This window comes from Zygotorulaspora mrakii, chromosome 2, assembly GCF_013402915.1.
Source record: "Zygotorulaspora mrakii chromosome 2, complete sequence".
Classification (NCBI taxonomy): domain Eukaryota; kingdom Fungi; phylum Ascomycota; class Saccharomycetes; order Saccharomycetales; family Saccharomycetaceae; genus Zygotorulaspora; species Zygotorulaspora mrakii.
The window spans coordinates 409,765-436,465 of NC_050720.1; the positions used below are offsets into that span (position 1 = coordinate 409,765).

General features: G+C 41.1%; 10 protein-coding genes and 1 non-coding gene across 11 annotated transcripts; 8 read left to right on the forward strand and 3 right to left on the reverse strand.

Moving 5' to 3' along the window:
* Positions 1-7: 7 nt before the first annotated feature.
* On the reverse strand, positions 8-1,459 carry URN1 (Urn1p; the record flags this gene model as incomplete). Its single annotated transcript, XM_037287020.1, has 1 exon — positions 8-1,459. The coding sequence occupies one exon, from the start codon at positions 1,457-1,459 to the stop codon at positions 8-10; it is 1,452 nt and encodes a 483-aa protein (XP_037142915.1).
* Positions 1,460-1,665: 206 nt separating this feature from the next.
* On the forward strand, positions 1,666-2,433 carry PRE9 (proteasome core particle subunit alpha 3; the record flags this gene model as incomplete). Its single annotated transcript, XM_037287021.1, has 1 exon — positions 1,666-2,433. One exon carries the CDS (start codon positions 1,666-1,668, stop codon positions 2,431-2,433), a length of 768 nt encoding a protein of 255 aa, XP_037142916.1.
* A 960-nt stretch (positions 2,434-3,393) lies between these two features.
* HG535_0B02270 (SH3 domain-containing protein) lies at positions 3,394-4,071 on the forward strand (the record flags this gene model as incomplete). Its single annotated transcript, XM_037287022.1, has 1 exon — positions 3,394-4,071. The coding sequence occupies one exon, from the start codon at positions 3,394-3,396 to the stop codon at positions 4,069-4,071; it is 678 nt and encodes a 225-aa protein (XP_037142917.1).
* A 103-nt stretch (positions 4,072-4,174) lies between these two features.
* On the reverse strand, positions 4,175-6,010 carry NCA2 (Nca2p; the record flags this gene model as incomplete). Its single annotated transcript, XM_037287023.1, has 1 exon — positions 4,175-6,010. The coding sequence occupies one exon, from the start codon at positions 6,008-6,010 to the stop codon at positions 4,175-4,177; it is 1,836 nt and encodes a 611-aa protein (XP_037142918.1).
* Positions 6,011-7,240: 1,230 nt separating this feature from the next.
* Positions 7,241-9,097, reverse strand: HG535_0B02290 (MFS transporter; the record flags this gene model as incomplete). The annotated part of the gene is made up of 1 exon (XM_037287024.1): positions 7,241-9,097. The coding sequence occupies one exon, from the start codon at positions 9,095-9,097 to the stop codon at positions 7,241-7,243; it is 1,857 nt and encodes a 618-aa protein (XP_037142919.1).
* Positions 9,098-10,578: 1,481 nt separating this feature from the next.
* On the forward strand, positions 10,579-13,182 carry CBF2 (Cbf2p; the record flags this gene model as incomplete). Its single annotated transcript, XM_037287025.1, has 1 exon — positions 10,579-13,182. The coding sequence occupies one exon, from the start codon at positions 10,579-10,581 to the stop codon at positions 13,180-13,182; it is 2,604 nt and encodes an 867-aa protein (XP_037142920.1).
* Positions 13,183-13,397: 215 nt separating this feature from the next.
* On the forward strand, positions 13,398-14,762 carry HG535_0B02310 (uncharacterized protein; the record flags this gene model as incomplete). The annotated part of the gene is made up of 1 exon (XM_037287026.1): positions 13,398-14,762. One exon carries the CDS (start codon positions 13,398-13,400, stop codon positions 14,760-14,762), a length of 1,365 nt encoding a protein of 454 aa, XP_037142921.1.
* A 593-nt stretch (positions 14,763-15,355) lies between these two features.
* On the forward strand, positions 15,356-16,729 carry HG535_0B02320 (uncharacterized protein; the record flags this gene model as incomplete). The annotated part of the gene is made up of 1 exon (XM_037287027.1): positions 15,356-16,729. One exon carries the CDS (start codon positions 15,356-15,358, stop codon positions 16,727-16,729), a length of 1,374 nt encoding a protein of 457 aa, XP_037142922.1.
* Positions 16,730-18,502: 1,773 nt separating this feature from the next.
* On the forward strand, positions 18,503-23,852 carry HG535_0B02340 (uncharacterized protein; the record flags this gene model as incomplete). Its single annotated transcript, XM_037287028.1, is given in 2 exon segments — positions 18,503-19,810; positions 19,812-23,852. Coding segments are annotated over 2 exon segments (5,349 nt in total).
* A 744-nt stretch (positions 23,853-24,596) lies between these two features.
* Positions 24,597-24,669, forward strand: HG535_0Btrna1A. The gene has a single exon. It is a non-coding gene; the product is annotated as a tRNA-Ala (tRNA).
* Positions 24,670-24,965: 296 nt separating this feature from the next.
* HG535_0B02350 (SIS domain-containing protein) lies at positions 24,966-25,883 on the forward strand (the record flags this gene model as incomplete). Its single annotated transcript, XM_037287029.1, has 1 exon — positions 24,966-25,883. One exon carries the CDS (start codon positions 24,966-24,968, stop codon positions 25,881-25,883), a length of 918 nt encoding a protein of 305 aa, XP_037142924.1.
* Between the last annotated feature and the right edge of the window lie 818 nt (positions 25,884-26,701).

A 26,701-nucleotide genomic window follows, 5' to 3' on the forward strand; every position in this document is an offset into this window, starting at 1 on the left:
GATATCTCTAAATTAATGATTTCAAGTAATGTTTCAATGCTATGAGTTTGTCCTTGATTCCGAGCACATAATATTTCGTGTTATCCGCTAGATCCTGCAAATTTCCTTTGATTCCAATGATTTTCTCCAGTTTGAGCAGCTGGGTTTCAATAAAGTAGGCTTTATTTTCAGAAAAATCATCATCGTTCAAAATTCTTCGCAGTTTGTTTTCTTGACCGTTTATGTTCTCTACAATAACTCTTTCATTGTCTCTCAATAAATTTTCAAAAATTGACTGACGCTCCGCCAGCTCTATCTTTTTGAAGAAAAACAAGAGGCTTGAAACGAATGAATCCTGCTCCTTCTTGTCCTTGACGAATCTTTTGATCTTGTATCTCTTGAAAAGACTTTTGTTTTGACTTTTGATGTCTTGAGATATAGTATTAGCTTTGATATCTGATTTAGCCACGATGTGTGCTAAATAATGAAACTTCGTCGGTTCTAACTCATCCTCGTTCTCTGACTCTTCTTCTTCTTCTCCAGGTTCCAAGGCCTGCGTAGACTTCGATTCAACAGTTCTTTGGCACCATTCTTCAAATATATTCTCTTTTAGTGCATCATCAGTGATCTTGTAAAATATTGGATCATTCTGCACCTTTTTCAGCTGCATAGGCCATAACGAGAAGGGATCGCAATCATATTTTTTCAGTAATTCGAAAAATTCCTCTTTGACACCTAAGCTTGACTGTTCGTCATAATCATTGGGTTGTCCATCTATCGCATGCAGCCCGATTAAGCGAGCATCGCTTGCATCATCTTCAGCACTAACTTGAGCCGTTTCCCCTTCACTCTGCTCTTCATCTTCAGAAGAAGAGCTGTAGCCCGTGACCAACACATCTCTTGAGAAAAGAGCGTCTTCATCTTCGGAATCGTCATTCATAGAATCTTCATCCACCATTTCTGTCTTAACCTCTTCTTCATCATTACTTGTGTCAAATGCAACCTTTTCACTTGAGTATTCTGCATCCATAGCTGGTGTTGCGGCTTCCAGCTCACCCCACACTTCCTCATATATCGTTGAGTCCAGCGGGCTGCAATAACCCCTAGCAATACCGACTAGTAACACCAGTTTCTGTTTATCCACCTCCCTCAGTAAATTTAAACTTTGCTGGTCTTTCAACTCCCAAACTGACTCTTTTGTCTCGTCATTATGAAAGAATTTATCACCATTATCGCATATGACAAGATGCCATTGGTTTGCCAGCGGCAGCACGAAGTAGGGCCTCCTAGTTATGTTTAATCTGGCCTTTTTATTATAGCGAACATCATCTGTGTCAAAAAAACTCAAAGGTTTCTCTTCGGTAGACCGTTTTGTTTTAGCATTATAGTAATATTTTGTACCATCTGGTGCCGTATATTCAGTCCATATTCTAGCCATTGTATGGTATTGTAACGCGCCCTCCCATGTTAACCATCTCATTGCGGGATTCACTGTTTTCCACGTGATACTTCATCTTGTTGTATTTACTCGTATTCGGTGGCAAAGGAAAGTTCCATCAACTCTACGCACAAAGGTCAAACTTAGAAAACTCGAAATCTATTTGACTGCCTACTATATCGTAACGAATTAATCCTTAACAATTTGCTGACCATTATATACTCGAGCACAGGAACAGGTGAGATACAATGGGGTCCAGAAGATACGATTCCAGAACAACGATTTTTTCGCCAGAGGGGCGTCTTTACCAAGTAGAGTATGCTTTAGAGTCCATTTCACATGCAGGTACCGCAATTGGCGTCATGGCAACTGATGGAATTGTTTTGGCTGCTGAACGTAAGGTAACAAGTAAATTATTGGAGCAAGATACATCTACCGAAAAGCTATACAGATTAAATGACAAGATAACCGTTGCTGTCGCAGGGCTGACAGCTGATGCTGAGATCCTGATAAATACGGCCAGGGTGTATGCACAAAACTATTTGAAGACATATAACGAAGATATTCCTGTAGAAATTCTCGTTAAAAGGCTAAGTGATATCAAGCAGGGGTACACACAGCATGGTGGCTTGAGACCCTTTGGTGTGTCTTTCATTTATGCTGGGTACGATGAAAGGTACGGTTACCAGCTATACACATCGAATCCATCGGGGAATTATACTGGATGGAAAGCTATCAGTGTTGGTGCTAATACTTCCGCAGCTCAAACACTACTGCAAGTTGATTACAAAGACGAAATAAATCTGGAGGGTGCCATAGATCTAGCACTGAAAACTCTTTCAAAGACCTCGGATAGTAGTACGTTGACTTATGACCGTGTTGAGTTTGCAACAATCCAGAAAGACGAGAAAGGCGATCTCCATCAAAAAGTTTACAAACCGCAGGAGATTCAGGAACTTCTCGTGGCGGCCGGTATCACGAAGAAAGATGATGATGATGAAGATAAGGAAGACTGAGTCCACCAGGCCCTCCCCTCTAATCATGTAAGTGACAAAAGTTTTGAAGCTTCTTTATATGCCCGTTCCTGGTGATCAAGAACAAAACTGTGCATCTTTCCGCCTTTTTCTAAGAGGGCAATTGAATTGACCCATCATGGTATATATGTATTCATTCTATATATACAGTTAAATGTTGAGGATATATATACAAGAGTTGAGGATTCTGATAGTCCTTGATGCATTGTACAGTTTTCCGATAGAGCAATGAGGTATGCGCACTTTCCCTTTTGGGCTCTTGGTTCATCGCATCTACTAACACAAGCAGATCGTTTCTTACCAATAATGACATACCGGTGGGCTACGTGACTCCCTCATTTCCATCATTGTATTGGCCTATAAACAACAATAGAGTCTCACTGGCGGTGTTGTACGACGTCTCTGTGATCTGGAAGTTCACCTTGTATTGGAGTCTGATTTTCAATGGCGCATTTTACGGTGTGGCAGGGCTTTGGGCAAGCTTCTCCCATAGGAAGAAAGCCGGAGGCCTCTGGATAATGGTTATATATCTGATATACGGTGGCACACAGGGCCTCATAGCAGGGACAATATCGGGTTTCCTCATTGGAAGCATCTACAGTGCTGGATTGTTCTCCATGTCAACGTGGATCCCGCTGTGTTGTGTAATTGTTCAAATTCTATTTGACGTTTCCGTCAGTTACTCAAGATCTGCAGCCATTTTGTAATGTCAATGGAGGGACCTAAATGTCACTGGTTCAGTAGCTCAGGTAGCTCAGAATAGTCCTCATTCCAAGCTTGTTCTTTATAAGCCTACTTTTGTTCCTAAAGGCGACCGTTTTCTGTGCGCGAGGCAGACAATAGGAGAACGAGTATATATAGAAGGGTAAATTGAAAAGATCTCGGGGTATAGCTGTTCAATTCTCAAAGATATAACAAAGTAACACAGTAAATATAATAAAGATGTCAGCTTCTTTGATCAACCGCTCTCTCACAACAGTTAGAACAGAGCTAGAGTTTTTACAAGAGTCTAACGTGATCTCTGAGCAGACGTTCAGAAGAATAATGGAAAGTTTGCCAGAAAGATATAATCCTAACGACTCCAAGCAACCGGTAGAAAAGGTTAGTGAGTTCGTCGAAGCTATCTATAAATTTGATCCACAACAGGATGGTGACTTGGGTCTAGTCCCTGGGGACAAGGTTGAAGTTTTGGAGAAACCATCACCCGAATGGTTCAAAGGTAGGTGTAATGGCAAGGTGGGTATGTTCCCAAGCAACTATGTTAAATCAGCGTTTTCAGGAAGCTCTTCATCCTCTAGAGCAAATCTGGCACCGCCTCCTCCTCAGTACGAGCAACAGCCATCCCAGCAAATGATGCAGCAACAGCCATCACAGCAAATGATGCAGCCACAGCCCTCTGGTAGTTCGTATCAGCAACCTTTTCCACCAGCTTCAGCTAATTATTATCAGCAACCTCCACCACCACCACAACAACAACAGCAGCAGCAGCAGCAGCAGCAGCAGCAGCAGGCACCAAATAAGCCGAGCCATTTCAAAAAATTTGGCAGTCAGTTGGGTAACGCAGCAATCTTTGGTGCAGGTGCAACGATTGGATCTGATATTGTCAACAGTATTTTCTAGACGAGTGGAATTCAAGAGTTATTCGTTTTTTTTTTTACTGATTAGTTTAAACAGAATATATATAGATGTGTGAGTTTAAAAAATGGAGTTTTATATACATACGTCAGAAAAATCTTCCGTAGACGTGATAAATTCTATTGACAACGTTTATTCTTGAACTGTTGCTTAACTGCGAATCTGAGATTTCTTCAACATCCCTGTACCATTCGTTAAGCCTCGAGCGAGGCACCAAAAGACTTCCATACCGAGCAATACTAGAAATTTCAATAGTCAATAGACCTTGCGCTAAACAATTATCGACAGTATCCTTTTTTGCGGACTCGTCGTAATTTAATAATCTTTCAACATTATTTAAACAAGCGCCTAGGTTTTGTTTACACTCTTCAATATTCGACCAGAAGTTTCCCACTTTTATCAATCTGTAAACACATGTGGTTGTAACATATAATATCAAAAGTGCAGGTGAGACGGCGACGACACCAAAAACAAGCTGCTGGGACTGTAGCATCTTATCGATCCCATTTAATGCCAGCGAACCCTCCACTTTCGTCTTTTGAACTTGAATTAATAAAGATCTGATAAGTCCACCTGTGACTATGTTTTTGATAGGTTTTTCCAGTTGATTTTCGTAAATTTCCATAAAATCCGTTAAATCACCATGCTCTATTTGTTGTACTAAGGTGTCAACATCAATGTTTGAATTACTTTTCTCCTTAACAAAGCTTACTATCATTCTTGTTAAAGAATTAATCTCTGAATCTAAAGTACCTGCTGACATCATTGCTATTGAACTATCATCATCGTGTCTTACTGTGGCCCACACGTTTTTCAGGGGGATATATATCCAATTGTATATCAGACCCATTGCAAAATCAACAACATTTTCTTGCAGAAAATGAAGGATCTTGAAGCGTGATTGCCAAATTGAAATAATCGAAGATGGCCCATAAGTAAGCACCAATAATGCGCAAGGCCAATATCTTGTTGCTATGCTTGGTTTAGTATCACAAATCTTCTCAACATTAGAACGAAATTGCATTGTATGTTGGACCATGGAGTAAATGTTATCATTATCGTTCCCGTTGAAGAATTCTTGCAGAGCAGCTACATGCTTCCTATAATCGTCAGATATGGTGCTCTTACTGCCTGATTCAAAGGAAATAATTAATTGACCTAGTTTCGTAGTGTAGTTCTTTGTTAAATGATCCATATAATCGATCTTTTTGTGCAGTTCGTCGCGAATCATTGCACGAGGTAAATTCAAAAAAAAATATGCCCAGCTGACAGATTTTTTAGGAAGGCCCACAAACCTAAAATCATGTACCATCATCATCTTATTCCACTTTGGTTTGACATCTTCCAAGAAATTGTGGCCCAATATTTTTAATTTCTCAGCAGAGTATTCGCTGGAAGCATCAATGGCTTTGAGCTTTTTAAAGCTATAGTTCAGTTGTCTTGAAAAAATAGCAATTTTATTTGGTAACGTCTGTACAAAATATAATGTTGACCATAATTTGGAGTCTGATACCCTTTTATAGTATCTGGCCGATTCATAGGCCTCTGGTAAAAATGACACACACTCGCTCTTTAAAGTGTAGTAGCATAGCAATAAAGTATACTGGTAGATAGCATTTGTGACCAGATTTATTAGACCATCTTGATGTTCAATAAATTGCTCTCTTGGTAAATCGGATAAGAGATCTAATACGGTAGCATAATCCACCTCGACAACTTTCGATGAGTGTGACCGGAGAGAGGCATGGATCTTCGCAACGATCAATTTAATTTTCTGCAATTTCTCCTGTAAACTTTGCAAATCCTCTTCTTCATCCTTATTATGTTGTTTCGGTGATAGCGAAAGCGATAACTGCTGTAGAGAGAGTTCTAAATATTCATCAATCCTTTCTAAGTACTGCTGAATGAAAGGGTCGGTAACCATTGTTCAAATAGACACAAATGTGTTTAATCTTGACCCCAATGTGCGATGCTTCCTTTCAAAGGAATGATAGCTTCTTACCGTTTTTCATCCAGCATCAAGAAACTTGATAATCAATAATTGAAAACGGACCAAAAAAATACATATAGACAAACCGAAGTCCGAAAACTGTAAAGTTTTAAATGTTCGGAGTTGAGTAATTACTTGCACAAAAATACAGGAGATTTCAACAGAATGGTTGTTTGAAGGGCTTCAACAATTGTAGCTAGAAAAGACTCAAAGTCGTAAAGAAAGGCAGGTTGTTTTGTCATCTTTCTGATAATGCATATTGCACCAGCATATGCTATATTATCACAGAAAATGCCATATTAACTCAGGAAATAGATCCAATCTACGAGTCGATACTGAAATGAATCCATTTACTGTAGTACTGTTGTTCCACGACTCATTAAAACCGGTCTTCTATGCCTTCGTGTGAATGGCTTTGCATTTAAAGGCAGCCCACAATCCCAAGTTTCATAAGACATCAATGATATATTAGAAGTCGTCACTCATATCCATGGCAATTTTTTATTTCTTCCATGTTGTTCTATTTGATACTTGTTTCATGCCATCGCAAGCATGGTTCAATACGCAGATACAATCAGGATAGTGAAATTCGATAAAAATCCAAATCATTTCACGGTAGTTAAGAAAATTGCAGGTTCCAATATCAAGCATCAGGTTTGTTTTTTTGCAGAAAGAAGGATTTGAATTCACAGAAAGAACAACGGAAATTTATTAGACTCACCAACATTTTCAGTTTATGCTGTGACTTTTATCTAAGTAAATACAATTTGGTCATCGAGTTTGATGGTGGTCAACATTTTTGGCCTATTGATCAGTTCGGCCGTTAAAAGAAGTTTGAAAGAGTTCAAATGAGGAACAGGATCAAGAAGGAATTTTGTGAAGACAAAAGTCTCACTCTTCTTAGAGAGAAAGACGGCCAGGATGTCAAAAAGGAGATCGAACACATTATTGAGCTTATAAAGAAAACTGTTGAAACCAAGAGCGCTGCTATTCATTACCATCTGCATGGCAAAAAAATATTATCATGAATTAAATGGCTTAATGGCACAGTACTAACATGCTAGAGTATATAAAATACGTTGAATAAAATGAAAACATCAAAGAAAATGATAGGCACGAGGTAGTTTGCTGAAACCTAAACTCGTTTGCATGAGAAAATGATGCCTAAGCATCAATTGAATCGATAGAGTAATCCTTGCTTGACAATTTGTGTCTCAACTCCTTACCCCACTTCTTGAATCCAAATGGTAATGCAATCATCGCTGTAGAAATAAAAGCCAATAACCAACTTGCCCAATGCAATCCTAATTTGTGATACATCTGAGTTGTGAATAGAGGGAAAGCAGCACCACCCGCCGATCTCAGGAAGACCTTGGTGGCTAGAGCACTGGAAGCGTATTGCACATAACAATCAATGATATAATTGTTCAAACTATAATAAATCAACACCATACCAAAACCAAAGGCAATACCTGAAGAAGCGGGGCCGACCCAGATAACATGTTTTTCTGCGGTTGCACCAAGAATCCACAATGCAATAGCAGCAAATGGTGAACCAATCATGGCTCCTAGCAAACGGTCCTCTGGCGTAGCCTTACGGGTTTTAATGAGTTTCAGGTACTGACTCTCACACCAAAATGTGAAACCCAGCGCCATTATTGCACCTATCAAAATAGGAATTAACATCAAACCAATATAGTTATCTTTGTAGCCGTAGAGCTCACTGAAAATCACTGGGTAAGCGAAGAAAAATGCGTACAGAAGGGAGTAAATCAGACAGACATAGAAACACGTCGCGTCCAGAACTGGCTCGGTTGCAGCGAAGTATAGCGGTCTGATCAGACATGCCTTCATCATCTCATTGATACTGACACCTTGCGCTTCCTGCTCCGTCATGATTTTCGCATTGCCCGTCTCTTTTCTCAACTTCGCGGCACGTCTCTTCAAGATGACAGGCGCATATGTTTCCGGAATGAAGGCTACAATAATCCACATCACACCGGCAAACGCCATATTGACCCAGAAAATAAGATCCATTCTACGAGTAGATACCGAGATGAATCCATTGACAATCGGGCCCACGGCTGGTCCCGCGTAAGGTGCAAAGGCAAAGAAGGCAATAGCCTTACCTCTGGTAGAACTTGGGAACATGTCAGCGATGGAACCACCGACAAGACACAGGGCGGAAGAGGCAAACACTCCACACAAAAACCGACACACCATCAGCCCCGAAATGTTTGGCGAGATGGCGCAAGGAATGTTGAAGATCGTGTAGAGACCCATGGAGACAAAATATGCCACTCGTCTTCCGTAAAGGTCGCTCACCGGCGACCAAATCAGAGGACCGAGCGAGAAACCAATAACCATCAAAGACACAGAAAGCACAGCGACCTCCGACCCAACATGGTATTTCTCCGAAACCGTGAACAAACCACCCGCAATACAAGCAGAGCCGTACGCAACGCACACAACCAGGCACGAAAGGATAATCGTGAAGGACCAACGAACCCAGAGCGGCCAATTGTGCGGATTGTTGGGATCGTTCGTCACGAACGTGACGAACTCGATCTCGGGATCCAAGTCGTCCGTCTGGTTCTGGTCCGCGTTCGCGTTCTTCTCCTTGTTTATCTCCTCGCTGGAGTGCGTACCGTCTATGGAGCTGGACACCGACGACGTGCGGTCCATCTGTCTGGTCCGGGTCCGCGAGATCGCCGTCGACGTTCTCCCGATGCTCTGCAAGGTGGCCACCGGCACCAGCCCCGTCGGAGTCTCCATCGTGTACTCCTCTGGGAAAATCGCGGTTTTCGTATTCGTCTGCGGAGCATTGACATCCGGCACCGGAGCGTCCGACGTCATCCCCATGTCCTGCAGAGACTTGACCGTTTCGGTTCTCGTCAAGCTCAGCTGGTTGCCGTTGCGGTTCGTGCCCGATGGCACGTACTCCTGTGGTTGCTGCTGGTCATCTTGGAACTGCGACGACGAGTCAGAGTTGAACGAATCAACCGATTGTAATTCCGACATGTGTATCAATTGGTTCAATGCAATTAGGTATTATTATTATTATTATTATTATTATTACGTTTATTACGTTTATTATTATTACGCCCCTGGCAAAAACCTCGAGATGTGTGTTCAGACGAGCCTTGGATGGGGATAAATTAGATGTGTGTGTGTTCTTGAAATGAACCAAAAAGCAAATGTTTTTTTTTTATTATTAGTGCCAAACTATATTACAGCTCCCCTTTTTCAATCCGGATAAAAGAATATTCCTCGGATGCGCCGTGCCCGAATCTTGAACTCGACCAAATCTGTATCTAAAAAATGGATCAGTAACCTGATTGCAGACCGAAATACCAAGTCTTCACCACAAGACAAACACTCACACCTCTACACATATATATATCCACACAGATATCCAGACGTATATATATATCCACGCAAACGACAAGAAATAAGAGTCTTTTACACAACTTTTTTTCTGTTTTTCCCACTGCGTCACACGAATGTACATGTAAGTTTCTCAAAATACGTTTGTTTTGGTTTAACTAAAAGAACTCGGGTTTGAAGACCACAGTGCGAAAACAATGCAACAGCCGCCGCATTGGGAAATTATGTAGCTGAGCGATACAAACAGCCATGCCCGAACAATAACCTCAGCAGCATCTGCAAATCTTGCACAGAGTTGCGCAGAGTTGCACAAAACTGCCCAAAACTGCCCGACACACACACACAGACAGTACGTGGTGCAGAGGCCCGGATCCTGTGTGACCGGCTAAAAACGAGCTCGCGAGGCAGAACGAGATGGTTGCGTCGTTGCGTCGTTGCCCTGTTGCTCTGGCCTGCCGTGCGTTGCGGTGTGTTCCGAGCGATTTTTTGTTTTTCTCTCGCACACAGGCGAGCGCAGCGAGGCGTGTGCTAGACGGCCACTGCAGAGAATTTTGGCTTCTGAAGAATGGCCGCTCTGCGGAGCAGGAGGGCAGCGCGGTGCTGGCGTGTGGACCCGCAACCAAGTCCGTCGGCGGACGGGGTCGGAGCCCTGCGCCGAGGGTTCGGAGGGCTGGGGGGCTGGAGGGTTCCAGAGGGTTCCAGAGGGTTCCAGAGAAGCGTCTGCCGTGAGGGGTGATGTGCGCTCGGATTCTCCGGTTGGTGTCCACACGGCCTGTTGCGTACGAGCGGGTGGACCAGCGTTGGATCGGCGGCTATCGTTCATTTGGCACGAGAGGGGCGTCGCGGTGCGACTGGTGCAGGTCGAGTGTGGATAAAACGTTGAGCAGCCCCAGAGCACAGATGAGAAGTCGCGACGACGGGGCACGGGAAGTGCGAATGCGCAGGCGGCGGCACAGCTCGGGCTGGGTGGAGGGGTGTGTCTCGAGGGCGAGCAATTACCCGGCCCGGCGCAGCGGGGCTGTCGCAGAGGGTCGTTCGCCCGGTGGGCTCGGGTGATATCAGCTCAGCTTGCACGCTTTGGCACCAGCAGTCTGAGCGCAACAGAGCACTGATAGATGGACCAGACCGACGTCGATATTGGCACGCAGGTCAGGGATTTGGTCGACTCGCTGTCGCCGCGAACCGCGCATCAGTACAAATCGTACAACGCCAAGTATGTCCAGTGGTTGAGAGGCAGGAAGATCATTGGCTCAGACGCCGAGGCGTCTGTTCTGTACAGAGAGCTGCCGCTGTCGGCGCATCTGGTGCATTGGTTTCTTCTGGACACGTTGATACTGGAGAGTGGCCACGGGCAGGGCGGTGGTGGCGACAAGCGGGGCGACAAGCGGGGCGACGAAGACGGCGACGACGACAAGGACGATTTTAAAATAGCCACGTTGAAAAAAATGGTCAGCAGTCTCAAGTTTCTCAACAAGCTGTGCGCAATCCACGGCAACTCGAGCAAAATTGACGACAAGTATGTGGAAAATGTCACCAAATTGCACTCACATTGGATTTCACTCAACAAGGACGACCTGTTGCCGCTGGTCAAGGTGTCGATCAATCTGTGGAACGATTACACGCCGTCGTTGGCGGAGAAGTTCTTCAAAAGCTGTTTCGAAAAGACGAGGTTTATAGTCGATTTCCAGCTGAGATTTATTTCTAAGCTGTCCTATGACCAGAGATCGAAGATAAAACTGTCGCAATTGAAACCTGGCGCGGACAACCGCAGCATTTCGTTTGATCAAAAGACATGGTCTTCGTTGCAAGTGTATTTGCCAGATTCGCATCCTAGGGTGAAATCGCATATGCCTATCGTTTTATCATCCCGTAGTTGTCCGTTTCTGTGTCCGTTGACCTCTCTGGCGACCTATTTGTATCTGAGGTTTTATGGTATAAAGACGATGACCAAAGGCGATGGATTTCCGAACCTTTTGGAAGAGAGGTCAAGTCACAAGGACACATGGTTGGACTTGCCTCTTATCCGTGGTAAATCCTTACTAGATTATCCACGAGATGAAACTTTGAGCAATTATTACTCTTCGGTTTTCAGATACTGTCAGCTGCCTTACAAGAGGCGAGATTTCTTCACCAAACCGTCCTTGCAGTTCCCGACTTGGTCAGAAAGTGATTTTTCCGGTTTTTTCGACGATTATTATAACAAATCAGTAAACCAAAAAGATGCAGCAGCGTTTGCCGACCATGTTCCAGTTGATTTCAAGCAAATAATGAACTTTAAAAGCTCAGGCTCGTATTCAAATGAAACTCGTCATACCGATCTACCCAAGGGTTTATTAGTTCAAATCTTCCCTGAAATTGAATCTTATCGACGTCAGTGGGATTCATTATCGATCGAATCGCAAAACTTTATAAAACTTTTGGAAATTTTGAGAAATCATTTTTTATCCAATTTGCCAATTATCTTTCAGTTTTTCCCCAATCATGATCTCTTTAAAGACCCGATTTTTCAGAATACAGATTTTCAATCTTATTTTCACGATATTATTGGGAAGAAAAAAATCAAAGATGAATATGTTGATAGCTTGCCCGGTTTCGTTTCAATAAATGAGGATTGCCTAAAGAGTTTACTTATCGAATCGTCAACAACAGTCACGAATAATGCCAAAACGAATGATAATTTATCTATTGTTGATCTCAGTTCAAGTGCAAATGATCTGATGAATAAAACTTTTCAATTCGCCCAGTATCAAACTTTAACGAATTTTCGAATTTTGATTTCATTACTCACAAATATTTTTGATAGACTTGAGATGAAAAAATCTTCTAGAGAATTTATGATTCATCAGCTTGGTTTAGTTCAAGATACTATAAATGAAAAGATAAACGTTTCGAAACCAATTGATGTTGATAACTTTGTTAAGGAAGAAGAAGATCAAAAACAAGTAGAATTGAAAAACGTTGATGACAGTACTGATCACACCGATAAAAAAGGAAGGTCAAAAAGAAACACACACGGGCTACTTGCAATAGAAGATGAATTTTCTGAGGAAGCAGACATTGACGATGACGATGATAATGATAATGATAATCAAGATATGCAGCAAGAATTAAAATTTATGATTAATGAGCTTGTTGGTGAAAGGGTAAGGTCGACTGTGAAACAGCAAATGGAAGAATGGGAAACAAAAATAAAAAAAATGGTAGACGCAGCTGTAGAATCAAAAATTTCTGCTGTGGTAAAACGTAATTTGAACGAATTCGAGGATGATAATGAAGATTCTCTATCTAAGAGGCAAAGGCTAAGCATAACACCATCCATTACGAACAATGAATCAACACCTAACTATCCAGTTCCGGAAGATAATTCAAAACACTTTGAAATGAATCCTCACTTGGAAAGTGTCGAATCTGTGATTTTAGAATGGTTCACTCCTAATCCAGATATGAATAATGAATGCGTTCATCATATGAATAAAAACCATAGCAAAATTTGGAGATCAAGTTTTGAGAAACTTTACAAAGAACGTAAAGTCGTGGTTGAATTTTACATTTATCTTGTCAATGATAGAGCGTATGATAGATACAAAGCAGTTGATATATGTGAATCTTTCAAAAGAAAAACGAATGACGGTACACTGCGATCTTTAGCTCAATATTTGAAAGAGTGGAAAAAAAATCATTCAAATTCATTTGCCGGTGGTATATTGGAAGAAAATTAGTACCTCTATTATTTAGTATTATAATTTTTTTATCTGATGTAAGTATATTGAATCTTTCAAGTACACTTTCGTTTTTTTGTATTTTTTCGAATTGTTACTTTTTAGGGGGGCGGTAAGCGAAATCTGCTTCATCAATTTTAGTTTCAATAGTATTCTGACCACTAAACTAGGTCATACGACAGATCTTTGAAATACTGGTAAATGTCGGCGCTGATATGAAAAGAACAACTTTTTTATTCATTAGAAGTTGTTTTTATGTATTGGTATTTTGCAATATCCTTGTCAAATCAATATCGATTTCGCTGTTAGAAGATGATCCATTTATCAAATTATATGAGCAGGAAAAGGGCGAGTACAACTCACCTCCTGTAACATCGCCTTATGATTTAAATGATGAGAATAGAAGCCTGAAAGAAAAGGGAAAGGTACCGCAATATGTTGTAGATAGTTGCCCTTTGGTTCATCTATACACTGAAGAAAAATATTGGCCGTCTGATATTGCCAAATATGTCAACAACTTCAATATTACAGATGGAGATAGCGTAGCTGTATTCAATAAAGATAAATTGACACTCAGTGATTTAAAACCAAGCTATAAATATGATTTGCCTAACGGCTCACAAGGCGAAATATCGAGTGAATTCACCTATTTAACCAGTTTAGATGATTTCGCCAAGGACCCCAAATGGCTACTGGGGTCGCCACCAGAGTATGGCACAGGTCATATTAGAGACGGGCCTGCAGTACTTTTAGTAGTAGATAAGGGTAACGGATGGGTAGACGCCTTTTGGTTCTATTTTTATCCTTTCAACCTAGGCCCATTTATCATGGGTTATGGTCCATGGGGAAATCATGTTGGAGATTGGGAGCACTCTTTGGTTAGATTTTATAAGGGGGAACCCAGATATGTCTGGATGAGTGCTCATGGAGGTGGTTTGGCATACAAATACTCAGCATTGGAAAAAGTCAAAAAACTACGTCATATAAATGGGAAATTAACTCCAGAAAGTATCTATAGGCCTTTGATCTTTAGCGCTAGAGGAACTCATGCAAACTATGCCTCCGTTGGTCAGCATGCGCATGATGTGCCCTTTTTTTTTATGCCATTGAGTGACTTTACCGATCGCGGTCCAATGTGGGACCCCTCTCTGAATTTTTATGGTTATACATTTGATGGTGATGCTTTTACACCTGCTGGACCTAAGGAACAAGAATATGGGGCCTCCTGGATACAATTTCATGGCCGTTGGGGTGACAAGAAGCTTCCAGGGAGGGATCCTAGACAAAAATGGTGCCCTGTCCAATGGAAATACATCGATGGCCCAACCGGGCCGTACTATAAACATTTGGATAGACTATCATTGTGTCCTGAGTTTCAGTGGTGGAATTTTTGGCAAGCTTGTCCTTCAAGACGTTTCATCAAAAAAGGAGAAGGTTTAGATGCAGAAAAAAATGATCTGGTAGGTGATAATTGTGGTGTTTTACTATACAAAATCAGACCCAGATGGTTACGAGGAGTTTTCAGACTTCTGATGTGGAGAGGTGTAACATGCCTTTTGATGGATTTTTTCACCGGCTGAACAATATGCAAGTTCATAAGATTTTTAATCACATGTTGTTGTTTTTATAATCATCTTGCTTATATTTTGAATGTTCATTTATAGCTTCTAAACAATTAAAAACAAAGCACAAAAAAAAAACAAGACCGCGGCACTATGATATCAACTCCATTTGATAACAATAGGACTTTGAAGCATGTTAATACTTTCTTGATGTTATGAATTAATATTAAACACTCGTACATATATATCAGCAAGACTCTCTATCTCCTATGGTTACCCTCACGTGACTTATATGCTACCCCACATCCTTATTTCTGGAGCCTTCTAGAAGGTAACCAATTAGTAATTTTCATTGCATGATATATGAAAATGACGAAATCTAGGAATTCTGAAGAAGATTGAAGAATTAACAAGATGCAATAGAATGACAAGGATGCTTATCGAGGAGATGCTATGAATTGTCGTTGAGATAGAACTTATTTTTATAAAAGGGGGATAAATTTGCCAGCTTACTTGCAAAAAGTTTCATTCTTTACACTTACAATGAGCAACGGAACACCATTACTCGGAAACCAAAGGACAATAGTTTCATAAAAAATATTAATTACGCAATGTTTTCAGTTATACAATCGCCATGCGTTTTTGAACCCTTGCCAATACTCAATGTACTCGAGGGGGATCAGCTATGCTATGGTCCTGAACTAAAGAAAAGGAGAAGTGTAGGTAATCCATGCCGCTATTCCAGGCCTGCTCCAAAGACTTCCCCAATTTCAATGAGATATAGTGTTGAGGAAAATGATGATAGCTACATTCTTTCTCTATATAAAAAGGTTCCAGAAGGTAGAATTGCTGAAATGGTCAATCAAGAATTGGTCAAGTTGAAAGAGTCAGCCTACAGACCAATATACCATGTCGTTCATGACATACTGGGTAATTCTTATTATTTGGAAGAAGAGCAAGATGAAAATGAGCTTATAAGAAAAGCGATGTCTCAATTGAATATGAATGCAATTTATCGTAAAGTCGCAAGAGAAGCATTCCAAGATCTTAACATCGAATTGAATCACAGAGGCGATGAATTAACCGTGTCAAGTCAAAGAGATGGCATAAGTAAATCATTTGAGATTGATGAACAAATCGCTGATGTTCGTGTCGTTGGTTGTAAATATGATGAGGTAAATGAATATGGCATTCTTAAATTAATGCTTGAAAAAATTTCAAATACGAACAATTTGGTAACTTTACTCAAACTGTCTGAATCCGATCAGCTAAGGTCTTCAGGACAGCAAAGAATAGCCCGAGAAGCAGCTTTGGAAGGAAAGGCTAACCAGGATGAAGCTGAGAGACAAAAAAGGGAAGAGGCAAAAAGGACTAATGCTTTAGCTGAAGAACAGAAAGAAAAACATATGCAAGAAAGGGCTATTGCTCTAGCTGAGGAACAAAGAAGGAAACGATTAGAGGAAGAAATAGCTTATGCTTTAGCTAAGCAACAAAAAGAAAAACAAATGAAGGAAAGGGCTATTGCTCTGGCTAAAGAACAACGAGAGAAACGAATAGAAGAAAGAAAATTGATCGAAGCAAAGGAAAAAGAAGCTGAAAAAGAAAGAAAACTTGCAATCACTCATCAAAACGCCAGGATTAGGGACGAAGCAGAAAGAGCAAAGCTACAGAAGAAGATAGCTAAAGAGCAGAAACTCAAACAGAGGAAAGCTGCTTTGGTTGCTGAGAAAAAGGCGGCTAGATTGCAAAAACAGTTCGAGAAAGATTCGGCAGGTTCAAAAAATATCGTAATTAATATTAATTTTAACGGCGATCAGAAAGGGGAATGGACAAAAAATCACAGAAATGAAGATTTTGTAGGTACTGAACTGAAAAGAATCACCTCTCCAATTCTAGAAGATATACAAGACGAGGAGCTGGACAGATTTAATGCATCTTTAATGAAGTCGCCCACGGGCTCATCAATAATAGAGGAAGCTGTATAGTATAGTAGCATTTATGATAGTAATTTTCAATGCATTCACGATAAAAACAATAGCGAATTATTTTCTGATAGAGGAGGGGGGGGGGGGTAAGGACTTGTATCTTAAAGTGAAATAAAAACCAATTCAAATGAAGTGAATAGCGGGAAGAGATGTTAGTATTTATATCTGACAAATTTCACCAATTGAGCCACTAAAGGGGGGGGGGTGAATGAAAAGTTTTCATTGGCACCAGCTTATATTCTATGTCAAAAGACCACTTATTTTCTCGAACCCATAGTACCTTTTGCACAGCTCATTATTTCCTTTTCACGCAGTGAATTCCTTCGAAGTCAGATAGCTGAATTTTAAGTATCTCGCGATAGAACATCATCTGGTAAATTTCTCATGTCGATAAATATTCTATTAGGACTTCATCCGACTTCATTTATTTTGTCGTCTCGTTACTAATCGTCATGTTTCTGGCTCTTCTAAGTCATTTCTTTAATTAATTTCTCTCACAATATCCATTTATTTTTACTTGGAAAGAATGTTTTCTTTGGCGTTGTCGATAGTAACTTGGTTTGACATTGATGATGATACTATGATATTCAATTATAGAGATATATAATTCCTTAATTTTCTATATCATGAATTGAGATAAAACTAATTGAACTGGGATTAATATCTGGAAAATACGTCAGTATTTATACCTAGAATTTCGCACCTATTGAACCATAAGAGAGGACGACGAGTGAAGAATTTTCATCGTCATCACACCATTTCTAGTCCCATAGAATCCACAGTACAACTGTTATTTCTTGTTCCATGCCATAGACTCCTTCGTAGTTAGACTCCTGAGTTGTAAACGTCTCGCGATAGACTGTCATCCGATATCTTTCCAGTATCGATTGACATTCTGTTAGGGCTTCATCTGGCTTCGTTTATTTTGTTTTACAGACCAATTAATTGTCTTGTTTCTGATGCTTATAAGTCATCTCTTTGATATATCTTACAATATCGATTTATATTTCAACAATTTTCAACAAAATCAAAATCTTATATATCTTTATAACCGAACATCACAATATTATTATCAATGTTTCACCAGCCTGGATTCAATAACTCTGAAGTTAGCTTAATCTTCAAGCCCTTCCAGTGGAACTGAAGACCCTGCGCTTACATTGACATACGAATTACAGCTGAATTTGTATTGATCGTAAATATCGTAGCGCATGATAAGTGTGACACGAGAACTATAAAAGAGATCAGCGGCTATCAGCTATTATTATTAGCTATTACTCTTACTTTTAACTGAAAGGAAATAGAAGAGTTTAATCAGAGTACGTTATATATGTTGAAATATAAATCGAGATTGTAAGATATATTAAAGAGATGACTTATAAGAATCAGAAAGAGACAATTGGTCTGTAAAACAAAATAAACGAAGTCAGATGAAACCCTAACAGAATGTCAATCGATAATGGAAAGATATCGGATGACAGTCTATCGCGAGACGTTTACAACTCAGGAGTCTGACTACGAAGGAGTCTATGGCATGGAACATGAAATAACAGTTGTACTGTGGATTCTATGGGACTAGAAATGGTGTGATGACGATGAAAATTCCTCACTCGTCGTCCTCTATTATGGTTCAATAGGTGCAAAATGTTACGTATAAATACTGACGTATTTTCCAGATATTAATCCAAGTTCAATTAGCTTTATCTCAATTCATGATATAGGAAACCAAGGAATTATATATCTCTATAATTGAATATCATAGCATTATCATCAATGTCAAACCAAGTTACTATCGACAACGCCGAAGAAAACATTCTTTCTAAATATGGTAGCGCCGCTAAAGTTCCCTTCTCAATGAATAGAGAAGCGGAGGATTCTTTGTTTACGTCTCGTGGGAAATCAAACTCTTCGGAAATTAGTAACAATGGCACTGATCCCAACTTGAGTGATTCACAAAGAGACTTTCCTTCGTTGCAACCTTCAATCCCGGCCAGTGTTGATAACAAACAGGAAGGTTCCCCTAAATCAAGCGCATACGATGCGGGTTATCAACACACTGGTTCCACACAAGGTTATACTTACCCTTACCCATGGCCGAGTCCATATCCTCCAATTGCGCCACCAATGGTGCCACCAATGGGGAATGGCATGTTCAACTGGAATATGAATGCTGACGGAATAAAATACATTCCGGCCACTAGCTATGAAACATTCATGTACCAGCAAAAACTGCTGAACGATCAGTTCAAGCAATATCGAAAGTTCTATGACCAGAGATCAGAAGATGATACCACTTCTGAGTCCGCTAAAGAGTCTAACAATGAACAAGTGTTACCAGACTTGGATGAGATCAGTAATCCTTCGGAATTTCCCAGATGGATGAGATCATTCAAAAGATTTCTGGAAGACAACAAACTAGGTGATATCATACCTGACAGATTAAATGAATCTGAGAGGGACGCCACGAAAAGCGAAAAGGCTTTCATCATTAATTCCTTCAAAACATATGTGAAGGAAACAGCCTATCCAAAGAGCGTCAAAGACGCAATAAAAAGAGGACACGACCTGTTCCGAATTATCCTATGCCATGTATCCGAAGACAGTAACCTTAGATCCGCTATATGGAGAGAACTAACCACAATAAGTTACGACGGATCTGAAGATTCATATTACTATACTAGTAGAGTGAAAGAGCTTTATAGTCAACTTAAAGCAACAAATTCCAACATCCCAGAAGACATAATTTGTGAATACCTGCTCAAAAATTTGCACGGTCAATATGCAAAGATTAGGGAGAATCATTACCTGGAATACGACCTGAACACAATCGCAGGCATTTCGAAATGTGTATTGCGCACATATGACAGATTGATAAAAAATAAGAAACATACATCTGAAACATCACCTTCAGTAACAAACAGACATTGTTACAAGTGTTCCTCTGAGGGCCATTTTGCTCCTCAATGCCCAAATGTCAAAGATAAACTACCAAAACCCTCCATCAATTCACGAAAGGAGAAAAAGCCTTACCATCGTAAGGGTATCCATAAAATCGGACTCACCCGCGACACAGAGTTACTTAGGCATTCTCCAGAATTCGAAGAAGAAACGTCCGAGTATGACGAAGACACCACAAACTGGTGAACTAGTTGAAGATAACCAACATCTATTGATTGACTCTGGGGCCGCCATATCAGTAATTCGCGACCCAGGCCTCCTTCACAACATTAATAAACACCCCAATATAGGCATAGCTGACGCGCAAGATCGTGAGATCCCCATAAGTGTCAGTGGTGACCTACAGCTAAGCTTCCCGGGTACCTCCATTATCCACACACAGGCAGTGGCATCTACAGTGCCACATGTCGACATATTGAGCCTCCATGAGCTCCAAAAAAACGGAATCACCGTCGACTTCAACAATTCCCAAGTAACTAATAATAAAGGGAAAATGGTAGCACGGATCAAAAAGATCGGACCTTACTATTGGATACCGGCAAAATATATCCATAAACCACACAAAAAGTTGAACGTCATGAACGTTCAAAAACAACCATTGTTCCCTATGGAATTTATACATCGGCTCCTAGGTCATGTCAACATTAAAACTTTAAGAGATTCCATTAAGCAAGGGATGCTGACAAATTTATCCATGGATGACATAGATTGGTCCGGATACTCTAACTTCCAGTGTGAGGATTGTGTGAGCGGAAAAAGCAAAAAGCACAAACACTTGGTGGGTTCCAGATTGACATACCAAAAATCCTATCAACCCTTCGAGTTCTTACATACCGATATTTTTGGACCTGTACCTCACATGCCCACATCGTCACCATCATACTTCATGGCATTCACAGATGAAGCCACGAGATTTAGATGGGTTTTTGGCTTGTGGAATAAAGAAGCTGAAACGGTTACCTCAAAGTTTCGCGAACTGGTAAATATGGTTAAAACCCAGTTCAACACAAAGGTACGCAGCTTCCAAATGGACAGAGGATCCGAATATACTAATAAGACAATTCGTAACTTCTTCAAGGAGTACGGAATAATCCCGTGCTACACTTCCGTAGGTGACTCAAAAGCAAACGGAGTAGCTGAACGACTTAATTATACACTGCTCGATGATTGCCGGACACTGCTTCGCAGTAGCAATCTACCATTACATCTTTGGTTCTATGCAGTGCAGTTCTCGACGCTAATGAGGAACTCATTAATAACGTCCAGTGTTGGCACTTCCTCCAGGGCCAAAGCAGGTCTGACAGGACTAGATGTCAGCACTATTTTACCATTTGGACAACGTGTCATGGTAAATAATCCGCCAAAGAACAAACTTAGACCACGGGGTGTAGTGGGATTCGCACTCACACCATCCGCGGAATCCCATGGCTATCTAATATACATCCCATCGAAACATACCATCACTGACACTACGAACTACCTGATAATTCGGGGTGATCCTCACGACAGGACAGATGACGCCGACGCAGTCATCGCTCCCCTACTTGATCAACTCGAAGCCAGACAGGACGGTGAATTCGATAATAATATGTCCACCCATTCGGGTGGTATGGAAATGGATGTGTCAATCCATTCGGGTGGTACCATTCATCAAAGGCCTGTATTACCAACCCCAACAGCCGATAACCTATCTACCTCGTCGGGTGGTAATGACCCTATCCAAACTGGAACCACAGATACAACTGAAGTCATACCAGAGTATATCTCTGAGGGCAACAATGACGTTCTAGGACCAGACATCCATGATGATCCACCGGAACATACCAATGATGATCCACCGGAACATACCAATGATGATCCTCCTGAACATACCAGTGACGAGATCGCTGATGATATCGAGGAACATGGTTCAAACATGATCAATGAAGATCCCCGAATCAATCTTCAAAGCGCAAACCATGCTGTCACCTATGATGATACAGAAGGTGACGATCAGCCCACGCAGAATGAACCAACGTCAAACCCCATAAATGATCCAGCAAACGATCACCCATCGTCCGCCATCATTGACAACACTAAGACACCGGATCCAATTCCCGATACCGTCTCAAGAAGAACCATCAATAATGATATTGACCCAAGCAGTGCAATTGCATCCACAGTCGGAATACAGGCATCTGCTTACGATGATGTTGCTCCTACTACGGAAGATGAGCGCACCACATCATCGACCTCCACAGCAGAACTCGATCCACTTCCCAGCGAGGAAGAGTCCCCCGCACCAGAGAGTACTACTGTAGCAACTCCCGATAGCGAAACACCTGAGTCTATCTCCAATGTGGGTGGTAACGATCAGTCTCCAGAAGTTAATGCTAAAAGTTTAGAAGAAAGAAAGAATAGAATTTTTCAGTACCGTAATGGCGACATCCCGAGGGTAAAGCCACCAAGTACAAAAAGAAAAAGTAGTCTAGCTCTAGGTGAAATTGAAGATAGGACTCAACGCAAGAGACCAAAGCGTCATATACTTTATGTCAACGCAGTACACTCGAATCCAACTCCTCATATTAAACCCTCCTTAAGTTACTATGAGGCAATTGTCAATAATGATGATAAAAATGATGCAAAAGGATACAACGAAGCCTACATGAAGGAATATGACCAATTGATCAAAATGAAGACCTGGGATCCTAACAAACCTGTAAATGAAAAGACGATCCCTAGACAACAAATAATAAACTCCATGTTTATTTTCAACACTAAGAGAGATGGAAGGAAGAAATGCAGATTCGTTGCAAGAGGTGACCAGCAGAAGGCTGGAACTTACAAAGAAGACCTCAAAGCAAACACGGTACATCATTACGCCCTGATGACCAGTCTCAACATAGCACTAGACAAGAAAATGTTTATCACCCAATTAGACATATCCTCAGCGTACCTATACGCTGAATTGGAAGAAGATCTGTACATCAGAGCACCTCCACACATGAAGCTCAAAGGAAAAGCATTCAAGTTGAACAAGTCACTATATGGACTTAAGCAGAGCGGAGCGAACTGGTACAAGATGATTGGCAGTTACTTAACCAACTCTTGCAACATGACAGAATTAACCGGTTGGCCATGCGTGTTCAAAGATGAAAATGAATGTTTTGTATGCCTCTTTGTAGACGACATGATCGTCCTGTCTAAAGATATCAAGGCAGCAAACAAACTGGTCAAAACTCTAAAGAAAAAGTTCGAGACCAAAGTGATCCACGATGGGAAATTAGACGAAAACAACATGGCCACATACGATATTCTAGGACTGGAAATAGAATATACGTTCGGAAAGAAAATGACAATAGGAATGGAAAACTCCTTAACCGAAAAGCTTCCACATTTAGGTTTTGATATCGAAAAGGATAACAAGAAGTTTCTTGTGCCAGGCACACCAGGTGAACACATCCACAAAGATAATCTGGTCGTTGAAGAAGACGACTACAAAGAAAAGGTTAAGCAAATGCAGAAGGCTATAGGATTGCTATCATATGTGGGATACAAATATAGATTCGATATTCTATATTATGTGAACATCCTAGCTCAGCATACACTATACCCCTCAGAGCAAGTGGAGAAACTCACCAAACAGCTGTTGAACTTCGTGTGGCAGTCAAAACACAAAAAGCTGATTTGGCATGCCAACAAGCATACCAAGACAAATAGGATTACCGCTATCACTGACGCATCGTTTGCGAATGAAGAAGGATTCCGATCACAATTGGGCCATTACTACTGCCTAAATGGAAAAGTCATCGGTGGGAGATCATCTAGCGAAAAACTGCGTGTCATATCATCTACCGAAGCAGAAATATATGCGGTAAGCGAATCAGTCCCAATGTTACAAGGAGTAGCATGCCTAGTAAAACAAATTGATCCATCATCATCACTTAGGTCGAAGATACTAACTGACTCAAAACCTACTATATCAATAGTAGAGGACCAAAGCGAAGATTCAAGAGCGTTCAGAAATCGTTTCTTCGGGACACGAGCTTTCAGGTTAAGAGATGAAGCTAGACGCAACGATCTGAAGTTCGAATACATAAAGACAGAAGATAACTATGCGGACATATTGACCAAGCCTACATCAATAGCCATATTCAAGAAGCTTACTCATTCATGGGTGAAATAGCATTATTGAACCATGGGTGGTATGTTGAAATATAAATCGAGATTGTAAGATATATTAAAGAGATGACTTATAAGAATCAGAAAGAGACAATTGGTCTGTAAAACAAAATAAACGAAGTCAGATGAAACCCTAACAGAATGTCAATCGATAATGGAAAGATATCGGATGACAATCTATCGCGAGACGTTTACAATTCAGGAATCTGACTACGAAGGAGTCTATGGAATGAACACGAAATAAGAGCTGTACTGTGGATTCTATGGGATTATTAATGGTGTGATGACGCTGAAAATTCTTCACTCGTCGTCCTCTCTTCTGGTTCAATAGGTGCAAAATGTTACGTATAAATACTGACGTATTTTCCAGATATTAATCCAAGTTCAATTAGCTTTATCTCAATTCATGATATAGGAAACCAAGGAATTATATATCTCTATAATTGAATATCATAGCATTATCATCAATGTCAAACCAAGTTACTATCGACAACGCCGAAGAAAACATTCTTTCTAAATAATATATTACTATATGCTTTTATTGCTTTAGTTTATTACAAGCAGAGGAAAGTCGCGACAGGAGTATTACTAGGGATAAACACTAGGATAACTCTGAACAGTTATCTCAAGATTATTCAGTTAATTGGCTTAGAGCTCAACGAAAAGAATACAAAATCATCATTTCTGAATGACTAATATCACAGTATGCAGGTCCAGTCAAAACATATTATTTACAACACCAATACATGGGCATGTGGCGTAGTTGGTAGCGCGCTCCCTTAGCATGGGAGAGGTCTTCGGTTCGACTCCGGACTTGTCCAAATTTTTCTTTTTCCACGGCTTTGCTCGTTTTCTGCCCGCTGTCAACTTGTTGACACCTTGCTATGAATCTGTGAGCAAGTTGGACTCATTTGTTTGGGCCCTGGCCAATGCCGACAGAAAAGGTAAATCACATCCATCAGGCTGACAAACCACATAATATGCCTTGAGGGTTGTTTAATCTATTTTGGTTTAAATACTAAAGTAATTAGCCAGTTTTGCAAATTACAAGTCCACCATTCCAGGTTTATAGAGCGGTGCAGGCTGAAGCAAAGCACCATTTTTCATTTTCACAAGTATGGACAATGCTGTTGAGTTATTCAAAAATCTTCTTTACAACCATTCAGTTCAAATGGATTTTCTGGTTGAAAAATGTGAAGGTGAGGAGTACTTGAGGAATCTAAATGAAATCATTACAGCCTTATGTCACTCTCTGAAAAACCATGGTAAGATTATCTTGGTCGGGTGCGGCAAAACATTCAAAATTGCTAAAAAGACTGTAGCGCTGCTACAGTCACTTGGACTGCGTTCAACATATTTGCATCCGACTGAAGCATTACATGGCGATATGGGGTGCATCAAGGAACAGGACTCTCTTTTGCTGTGCAGCACAAGTGGAGAAACCGAAGAGGTTATTTTATTTCTGAAATATCTTATAGAAATGGAAACATGGCCCGAAGATGTGGGCGGTGGTAAAGTTCTAAACAAGATATCTGTTTGTGCAAACCCCGAAAGTTCTCTGTCGGTGCTTTGCGACAACGTGGTGCAGGTTCCGCAGAAGTTCAGCGAGGACGAAATACAAGACGGTTTACGGGCCCCTACAGTATCGACCACTTCTATGCTTGTCGTTCTCGATTGCCTCTGCATTGCGTTGAGCAATGCGTACTATGACGGGAATACTCAGCGCAGAAACATCATTTTCAATAGAGCGCATCCAGCAGGTGGCATCGGGAAAAGGGCCAAAGCTTTGAAAAGCTCCGAATCAGCCCCATCACTCGAACCACCCGTGGCATCCGCCCTCACTGCGAAGCTTCGACCGGCGATGACCGAACTGGAAGTGTTGCAAACGTTGATATTGCATGACTGGATTGTTGTCGAACCCACGCTCCAGCTGCCCTCCAAAACTGTGCAGTTGCATTACAAAATCTGGAGTGCGCAACGTGACGTGGAGGGCGCCAATTTCTGTAACTACTTGAAGTCGAGGTTACAGACTTGACCACCCCTACCCGCAAAAGGACCCTGGCGTCTCCACGCCTTTCTTGTATTTGTTACCGGAGAAGATCAGTTTCCGCCGTGGACTGTTTGTGTAAATAAAAGCAGAGCTCACTTTGCTAGATTTTTTTGTATACTTAACGTTGATGCGCTCGGAATGCCAAACATTACAGAGTAGTTTCCGTTCATCTTCACGCACATTCGCGTATGACGATTTCCAAGTCGAGCAGCCGCCCGCTGCAGCCGCCTACGACACTTGATTTTGTCATCTTTTCTCATTTTGAGTAAAAACACTCAATGCTGGAGACATGTCTGCGTTTTTCTTGAAGCACACGACTAAACAGGCCGGAAAGCGCTCAGAACCACGTCGGTCAGACAACTCACTGGCAAGACCAAGACTGCTTGATTACGTATGTTCCAGTTCAGGCCATATCGCGAACTGTTGAAGTACTACCTATTCCCATGCGCACTTTACGCCCTGGCCTCGCCATGACCCCAGGCCTCAGCCCTCCTCTCTCGGAATGAGACGCATCTCTATCTATTCCGTCGTGTATGACAAGTCAGAACCAACACAGAACCAACACAGAACAAGGCAGCCAGTGCTAGATCCCACTCCTCGTCTTGCAATGCAAAAAACGAATCCGTCAGAGAGATAACTAAGCAGACGGTGATGCAGATTGCACAGCAGATTGTAATGCGCACTGCATCAGCCTACTTCCAGATGCACTAGGCACATGAAAACAACAATGACGTCCTATCGGGCCCACAAAAGTCAGTTCCACGGGTTCTCCTAGGATGCTCTTTCAAGGTGTTCTACTTCGA